Below are 9,901 nucleotides of genomic sequence, written 5' to 3'. Positions count from 1 at the left end.
TAATTATACATATAATATATATATATATATATATACGAAATAGAACATAGAAATAGATGGTTCTTATATTTTAATATAGGCCTATTAATATTTATATTTAATATTTGAGACACCTTATTTCTCTATTTATATATGTGTGTGGGGGCGTGCATGCATGCGTGCGTGCGTGTGTGTATGAGAATAAACACTATATGTCTATATTGTATATATATTATATATATATTATATATTGTCAACTACATTTCGTTTGACAAATACTAAGCGCGTGCGAACACACGTACACGTACGTAAGTTCTACGAGAAATCTATACGACGGTTATGCGCCTTATACTTAGTAGGCCTAACGTGAAATATTTGTATAAACTTTGCTCACGGCAGTTTATTTATGAACAAGACAAAACTAAAGCCGAGTAACATGATGAATAAGTAGACTACCCTAAACTTTTTTTTAAAGTTCAATTTTCAATTTGAACGTTTCTCATGTAATATACGATACAGCCTTGACATATTCAACATATCGGAGAATCAATTCATTTCGTGCCAAAATATAAAGGGGTTTCCTAATAGTTAACGTGTACTACTATGGGCGGATTTACCTGAAGGTCACAAATACGTGACGCATATATGGATTTTCACGAAAGGCCGCGCGCGCTTGTGCGTGTGTGTGGTGTGTGTGTGTTCTAAGTAGGCATGTAAGATGTATAATGTCAACAAAATAATAGTTGGGGCATATCTTGGACATGCACAGATTGAGACATTAAAATTAAAAGTTCTTACACTTGAGTTTGTGACATCGAGTAAAATTTAGATGGAATCATAATACTTTTAGCCAAAATATTTAATTGGTATACGTGAACAGAGATCTAATAGCATATATCAATACCATAAACCAATCCTGGCAGAGAGGATGCCTTAATAAGATTAATAGGCAGTGCCGGAGCCGGAGCAATTACTGGGCGGGATTCCATAAAAAATCATGTACATTTTTATGCTCTCTAGTGATATAACCTGCTCAACCTCCTTCTCGTTCCACTCTTCGTCCTTCTTCCCTGCCACCTTCCCTCAGTTCCTCGCTCCTCTCTCAATCAGCAAGCTATAATTACATACTTTTCCTTTGACCGTACTGCACGTCTGAAACGATGATCGCGCATGCGCAATATCTCACGAGAAGAAGAATATTTTTCAAACATTATGAATTGAAAATAAAGAGGGGTTATCCTAGCATTATCTATATGATAAAATTTCATCAGTAGACCTTACATCAGAAATAGGAAGCAGACCTTGCATGTAAGGTCCCCTCTGCATATACAATTAAGTACGTAACCTGGCTATACGTTACTGTTTTAGCGCATGCGTCATATCTCGCCAGAGGAGTTTTATTTTGTGATGAAAACGCATTTAGTATGGTCAGGGGATATCTCATCATAGGTTTCTGTAATAAATTCTCATCAGTAGACCTGTGTTAATAGTTAGGAGAGCGCCCTTGCCTGTAGGGTACAAAACTCCTACTTTATACCCGCCCTCCCTTTCCTTCGTCTTAATTGCCGCACGCTCAGCTTCGCTCTCCTTCCACCACCCCTCGGCTGTCTTCCCTGCCACCTTTTTTTAGTTTCCCACCCCTCTCTCCCTCAGCCAGCTATATTTACGTACTTTTCCTTTGACCGTAGGTCTGAAACGGTGCTTGCGCATGCGCAATATCTCTCGAGAAGAAGAATATCTTGCAAACATTATTAATTTAAAATGAAGAGGAGTTATCCTAGCATAGATTTATATGATAAAATTTAATCAGTAGACCTCACATCAGAAATAGGAAGCAGACCTTGCATGTAAGGTCTCCGCTGCATATACAATTAAATACATAACCTGGCTACGTTACTGTTTTAGCGCATGCGCAATATCTCACCAAAGTAGTTTTATTTTGTAATGAAAATGCATTTATTATGGTCAGGGGCTATCTCAGCATCGATTTCTGTAATATATACTTATCAGTGGACCTGTGTTTATAATTAGAAGAGCGCCCTATCCTGTAGGGTGTAAAACCGCTACTTCATCTTCGCCCGCCCTTCCCCTGGTCTCCCTTGTCGCACGCTTAACCTCTTTCTTCTTCCACCGCCCTCATATATTTTCCTTACTGCCTTCGTTCCGTCTCCTACCCCTCTCTCCCTCAGCACGCTATATCACGTACTTTTATTTAGGCCGTACTGCAAGCCTGAACCGCTGCTCGCGCATGCGCAATATCTCTCGAGAAGAAGAATATTTTGCAAACATTATGAATTTAAAATGAAGAGGGGTCATCTTAGCATAGATCTATATGATAAAATATTATCAGTAGACCTCACTTCAGAGATAGGAAGCAGACCATGCATGAAAGGTCCCCACTGCATATACCAGTCAGTACATAACCTGACTACATTAGTGTTTTAGCGCATGCGCAATATCTCACCAGGGGAGGTTTATTTTGTGATGACAACGCATTAAGTATGGTTGGAGAATATCTCAACATAGGTTTCTGTAATAAATTCTTATTAGTAGACATGTGTTTATAGTTAGGAGAGCGCCCTATCCTGTAGGGTGTAAAACCGCTAATTCATCCTCGCCCGCCCTTCCCCTTGTCGCCCTTGTCGCACGCTCAGCCTCTTTCTTCTTCCACCGCTCCTCAGATATTTCCCCTACCGCCTTCCTTCCGTCTCCCACCCCTCTCTCCCTCAACAAGCTATATTTACGTACTTTTCCTTTGGCCGTACTGCACGTCTGAAACGGTGCTCGCGCATGCGCAATTTCTTCCGAGAAAAAGAATATTTTGCAAACATTATGAATTTAAAATGAAGAAAGGTTATCTTAGCATAGATATATATGATAAAATTTCATCAGTAGACTTCACTTCAGAAATAGGAAGCAGACCTTTCATGTAAGGTCCCCGCTGCATATACCATTAAGTACATAACCTGACTATTTTACTGTTTTGTGAAGGGAAATGAACAGGCTTTCCAACGATACCAAATGCAATAATAATCATGCAGGTATAATAGAGATATCATCGAGTAAACCTGAATTTCCGAACCTTTTGAGGAGTGTACATTCAAAATCTCCAAAATCAAAAAAAAACCTTTAGCAGTTTACGGGTTAAGAGATACAGGGTCAAGACGGTATTCGCAGTGTCTTTCATTTCAGATACAGTGTAAACAGTGTTTACATTAAAGGTAGTAGCCCTAATTTGCGCATCCTCCCAATTGCCATAAATTTTCATTTGTAGATGCCAATTGGCATCAAGATATTTTCCTTGAGTTCTCAAGGCGGATTCCAGTCTTTTTTTGTTATTCTCAGACTTCAGTATCCGTAAAAAGAAACATGTTTCACTCAGAGAATGGTTGTAAGTCCAGTACATGTGAAAAGTATCAAGTTTAAATTTTGTTTTGACATAAATGAGATACATAAAGATATCATAGTTGAAGCTACCATACTTTAAAACGTTAAATTATAAATATATTGTTTGCCCCCCCCCCCCTATCCTCAAAATGGATCGAAGACCCTGATGAAATACAATCAACGAAATACACGAAGAAGTCAAAAAAACATTATTTGAAATGGAAAGTTTTGAAAATTCATCGACCTATAGTGATCAGATGACCTAGTTTATGGCATGTAAACGATACAAACAATAGTTGATACTTGCAATTAAAATGCGCAAAAATAAACCTTTTAGTCTTTAGAGATCAAAAATACGAAAAGTTTCTACCGTTGGGACGGAGGATACCCCCCTCCCAGCTCCACCCTCGGCCGCTTCGCTCCCTCGCAGGCTCTTGAATCATTGAAGGATTAGGGTTAGGGTTAAAAGGACCTGTTTTTTAAAGGATTAAAAGGACCTTGTTGGGAAATAATATACAAAATGAATGAAAAAGCCACAATAGCAGTTAAAACACCTGTAGGATTATCAGAAACATTCGAAATAGATGAAATAGTGCGTCAAGGGACCGTGCTAGGCCCAATATTATGTTGTATCACGTTAGACCAAATACATAATTATGGTACACCGGTATATATGTATGGGAACTCAATAGAAATCACGCCTCTTTTATATATGGATGATATCCTGGGAATTGGGAATTGGGAGACTATGACAAAAATGGCACAAGCGTGTACTAGGCTGGCGGAAGAAAAATTACTACAATTTAATATGAAGAAGACAAATATATTGGAAATAAAATTTGGAGGACCAAGCAGCAAAGGAAAACAGATTCCTCTCGGAGATCAAATGATAAAAGGATGTAGGGAATATACATACTTAGGCGAGATTTTAAGTGAAAAAGGAGGATATAAAGAAATGATAAAACACAGAACAGATAAAGGTCGATTTATGATGAGTGAAGTCATATCTATGGCTAATCAACAAAATTTTGGAAACTATGCGATGGAAGCACGGGTTAAACTTTACGAATGCACTGTAGTGCCGTCACTACTAAATAATAGCGAAACTTGGACCAATCTCACTAAAGAAGAGGAAAAAATGGTAGAGAATTTCCAAAATGAATGTTTAAGAAGGATACTCCAAGCACACAGCAAAACACCACTAGAGGCTCTAAGAATAGAAATGGGAATAATTCCAATAAAAGATAGAATAAGTTATAAAAAGTTAATGTTATTGCAATATATTATTAAGTTAGAAAACGATAGATTAATGAAAAGAGTATTTTTAGAACAAATTAAAGAAATTGGAAGTAATTGGGCAAATGAGGTTTTAGAAATCTTGAAGGAGTATGACATAAGTATGTCACTTATGACTATTGGTTCGAAACATAAGAAAGAATGGAAAAAATATGTGAAGGAGACTATTTTAAAAACAGTAATTATGAGAGATACAATGAGGTCTGGTGAGAAAACAAAAACAAAAATGATAAATATCGAAAGCTATGTATTAAAGCCATATATGACAAAACTGTCATTTGATGATGCATGCCTTGTGTTTAGGTGTAAGACGTGCATGATTAACTTAAAAAGTTATTTTAAAAATTACTACAGTAACGATATATGTGATTTGTGTGACGAAAAAAAAAAAAAAAATTTGGAACATTTATACTCGTGTAAGATATATAGAGGGTATAATAAAGGGGAACGGGTAGAAGATTGGAAAAGTGATTACCCAAAAATACTAAAACCAGCACTAGAATATGTTAGGAAGGCATTATCAATTAGAGAAAGTAAATTATAATGCTAACTTGTAGACAGAATTTCCTTATCTACAGGATTTCCCCGCACATTCCAAGAGAATCTGTGCCTTGTGAAATACAAGAGAGGGACCCCAAGATACAAGATACAAGATACGTCTGGTCCCCCACTTTTTAAAATGGATTTGCGTCCCTGCCGTGGGTACATGACCTCGCTTCTCTATGCGCGACAACTCGTGGAGTCTACGTCACACGAGAAACGAATGTTACGCCCAGACAGGTCAAGAGCAACGGCGAAATATTATATTATATCAAGAGCGTATAAAGAAGGCTTCATTATACGCTCTTGATTATATCTAGCTGGGTATTGAGCTCCTTCAGTCCTTGGTCTAAAGTAAACCAACTAATTCTATGATATGGTAATAAACAAAATTACATACCAATTTGGCCGTTCAATTAAATAAGAAGTACCGTCATTATTGTTTCTTATTTTGTAAATGGGAAACAAGATTTATACAAAAATATATTGTTCCCAAAAATGTAACCTGACTACGACGGTGACGTTGAGTATATTTTCGGATTGGTGCGTAAGGTGGCAGCACCGATTACCAGAGAAGGAAGAAATATATTTTCGTTAAGATTGCAGAAGTTCTCTCTTTGAAAGCTTATTACGTACTATGACAGTGCATTAACAATGATAAAAGCAATACTTGTTTTCAATAACCATGGAAAGCCACGATTGATAAAATTCTTCCAGTATTATGTAAGCCTGCTGTAAAATTCTGATGTTGCATGTCAGAGTCAGTACCGCTCAGTCATAGGGTCTACGACTCTATGTCCCCCAGGTTACTGCCGGAACGTACCCTGGGTACGGTCCGGTATACCGGAACGTACCCTGGTCACTATTTGATATGGTTAGGGTTAGGATTAGGGTTAGGGTTAGGGTTAGGGTTAGGGTTAGGGTTAGGGTTAGGGTTAGGGAGTAGGCGTAGGCGACTCCCTAGACTCGTTAGTGGAGTAGGCGAGGTACGGTCCGGCATATTAGATAGTACCAGGGTACGTTCCGGTATACCGGACCGTACCCAGTGTACGTTCCGGCAGTACCCCGGGGGACCCTCTCAGCGTCAGTACCACCACCACTCACCAGTACGACAGTAGGCCTACTACTGCAGTACAGTACTGGCTGTATCCTGTAGTGACAGTCACAGTGTAATGTGTATTTACTCCGACATCTCTGTTTTAGTCCATTGCCATTGGACTGTGAGGAGTTATCATTGTGAGATTACGAGATTAGTTGGCGTGTCTGAGTCAGCTTTGCTCAACCCTTCCATTGTTTCTTGAAGCTACCAGTGTAGCACTGGTAGCGATTCGGCATTCGCGCCACCACATTGGTGGTTAGCTCTAGTACTATAGCCTGCGTACAGTTGCCGCAGGGCTATAGCCTATAGAACATTTTATGCTAGGTTTCGCAACTTCACCTGTACCTCAAAGCTTCCACGAAAAATCGCTCACAAAATGCAAAATGATCGGGCTTTTTAACACTTATCTATCTACATGGACATCTCGCCTATCTTTTTGAACACTTTCCACAACTTTACATCATGTATTTATGCATTTATTCCTCAAAGTGCTAGCACTACTTGCGTTTCGTTTTGAATTGCTGTTGTGTACACGCGTGACGTCACTCGAAATGTAGACAAAACACATGGGCAGCTATAATGCAGCCTATTACATTTCGGGGGACGTCACTCGTGTACACAACAGCAATTGAAAACGAAACGCAAGTAGTGCTAGCACTTTGTGGAATAAATGCATAAATACATGGTGTAAAGTTGTGGAAAGTGTTCAAAAAGATAGGTGAGATGTCCATGTAGATAAATAAGTGTTAAAAAGCCCGATCATTTTGCGTTTTTTTAGAGATTTTTTGTGGAAGCTTTGGGGAACAGGTGCAGTTGCGAAACCTAGCATAAAATGTTCTATAGCCCTGCGGCAACTGTACGCGGGCTATAGTGCTAGAACTAATTGATGGTTATATGGGAAACTACGTAGGAACCCAGTGGCAGTATATAAAGATACACAAGCCTCTCGATTCGATTCGGTTCTCGATATTAGCCTCTCGATTCGATTCCTTCGATTTGATTCCCAAAATATTGAAATGTTATCTTATTTTTAGCTCATCTGACATAGTCAGATGCAGCTTGTAGAATCGCATGATCGTCCGTGCGTCCGTGCGTCCGTACGTCAACAGTTTGGCACAAATCTTAAGCCGCTCGACGTACGGTCCAAATATTGGGGACGTGGGGGGGGTAATCCGAAAACGATTTGGGATGTCGAAGCTGGGGTCAAAGGTCAAAGGTCAAGAGGTGTAAAAGAAGGGGGAACATTCACTCCTTAACTACAAGGTATAGGGAGTAAATGCATAATTGCGGCACAATCTAAACGGCTCGACCTAGGGCTCGTGATAGTCGGTGTAATGAATCATGGTAGGAAAAGCCCTACTGCTGCCGAAATTGGAGGTCACAGGTCAAAGGTCAATGGGCCGGCACAGGCAGATTTTAGACATTTTCTGAGGACATGGTCTGACGGAGCGATTGAAAAACTTTTTTGTTTCAGCCGGTGACCTAGCATTTTTATGGCATTATTGAAAGGACCATGAAATCTACTTTCCTGCTGACATGCGAAGAGTAAGTGTCAGATAACCTTTTGACCCTCATGAGGAGGTTAAACATGGATTTGTTGACTGTCTGTTAGAAAGAATTTGACTGCCGTGTTTGCTAGTAGAATCGATACAATGCCTGCATGTATGAAGGCTACAATGTCACAGTGAAATTTCAAAAGCCTAAATTTGATTAAAGAAGGTTTATGCTCCTTAAATCGTTATAATTTCTATGGCATTCTGTACTGTCAGTATGTTACATGTAACGTATGCCAACTGCCAGTGGCTACTGCCAGTGCATGTGTTGGTGGTACTGTGGAGTTTTGTCCTGCCGTTAACTTGGTTACAGGTGGCAGCTCTCTATTGCAGCCTGTAGGTTGCGTAGGTAAATGGATGAGTGCTTACCTATTATGTCTTGCAGATAGTTGTGGCTACTACGTATGATGGGAGCTTCCATCTTTAATCTGAAGACACTTAAACGTACGCGCCATCTCGTGGCAACTTTCATAACGATCCCAACGAACATTCTTTGAGAAGGTTCCTGATACCATCCCTGTGCAATTCCACTGTTTCGGCGTGTATGTGAACACTATTTGGGACTAACAGGGTTTACTAGAATCCCACCACTCCACCACAGAGTCACCGCAGTAGACGTTAGATGAGCGCTGTCGCTCTGCGGCACTTGTTTATATTTTCATTATTTTGCAATAATACATTATTAGAAATTGCCAATGAATACTAAATGGTGAATAGACTAGAGAGTCTAGAGAGTATGTATACACTGCGCAGCCGCTGAGTAACATTGGTGAGTAACACTCCACAGTATATAGCGTAGTGCCGCCATCTATTGGAGGAAAAAGTGGTATCGAAGTGGAATCGAAAATACAGGGAAAAATATCGAGGATCGGATCGAGGGAAGAGAATCGCGATCCGATTTTGGTGGATTGTTACAGCCCTACTAGTTATGCACTCTAAGTCTAACCCATGCGAGAGTGAATAAAATGGGGACCACTGTATTATACTACAGTGACTTTATTTGCAAAAATTCGAATCTCAGACTAGATTATTTTGATAATTTCTTGCTAAACATGCCACTATAGGCACTAAATATGTTTGCAGAATGAGGAAGCGCAGCAGAACATAGTGCGTGAGACATTCCAGCTGGTATCAAAACGTGATGACAGTGTCTGCAACTTCTTGGAAGGTGGCAGGTAGTTGGATTACAAGTTGGAAGATAGGAATATATATATATGCTGATATACAGTTCTATAACCACTCACGAATTAATCTACAGTGTCAGGTTTATACTGAACTGATTTGAATTCTTGGTTTTCTTGGATAGTGATGTTTTATGGTAATTATCGTTTTGTTTTAATAGTTGTGCATGTTTTTTTCAGTCTCATAGGTGGTTCAGATTACAAGTTAATCTATAGGCACTATGCAACACTATACTTTGTTTTCTGTGTTGACTCGTCCGAGAGTGAGCTGGGAATCTTGGATCTCATTCAAGTAAGTAACAGTGTTGTTATTTAACAGTTGGATCACGTGGATGTGTACAGCTGCAAAAATAATGTAATGGGTTTATATACGACTCGTTATAACAACTCAAATTTATTGCTAATTGGGTTTTGTTGTCAGAAAAAATAATTAGTGTTAACATTAGTCTTAACATTAACCTTTTCTTTTGGACTCTTGACAGAATCTTAGCAAAGTTACGAGTTTTTCATGCGCAGTGTATAGAGGTCCGTTCTACGGGAAACGTAATGTTAATGTTAACGTTAATGTTAAGACTAATGTTGACACTAATTTAGTTTCTGAAAATTGGACACTGAGTAGGGTATCTAACTATTGTCAACGTTCTTTCCAGTCTCCAAGACATGTTGTGTCCAACATGCCTTTAAAGCTAAAGCTAATTTGAGACATACCGTAAATCCTCCAACATTCCTTAGTTGCCTAATCTGCATGCGTTCATTTCCAGCTATGATTACTTTTGCCAATCCCAACACTGTCGTGCTGTATTTTCACAGCTTGATATATATATATATATATATATATATATATATATATATATATATAGTAAGTA

At 39.0% G+C, this 9,901-nt stretch overlaps 1 protein-coding gene across 1 annotated transcript in view; it reads left to right on the top strand.

The window, feature by feature from the left end:
* Window positions 1–5,754: 5,754 nt before the first annotated feature.
* Window positions 5,755–9,901, top strand: part of LOC106805560 (AP-3 complex subunit sigma-2-like) — a 19,343-nt gene continuing 15,196 nt past the window's right edge. Inside the window, exons 1-3 of the mRNA XM_014807208.1 lie at window positions 5,755–5,925; window positions 8,938–9,029; window positions 9,216–9,327. Coding sequence (XP_014662694.1) covers window positions 5,857–5,925; window positions 8,938–9,029; window positions 9,216–9,327 — 273 coding nt within the window. The 5' untranslated portion in view covers window positions 5,755–5,856. The remainder of the gene's footprint in view (window positions 5,926–8,937; window positions 9,030–9,215; window positions 9,328–9,901) is intronic.

Source organism: Priapulus caudatus, unplaced genomic scaffold, assembly GCF_000485595.1.
Source record: "Priapulus caudatus unplaced genomic scaffold, Priapulus_caudatus-5.0.1 Scaffold117, whole genome shotgun sequence".
Classification (NCBI taxonomy): Eukaryota; Metazoa; Priapulida; class Priapulimorpha; order Priapulimorphida; family Priapulidae; genus Priapulus; species Priapulus caudatus.
This window is presented reverse-complemented; position numbering and strand designations above follow the sequence as displayed.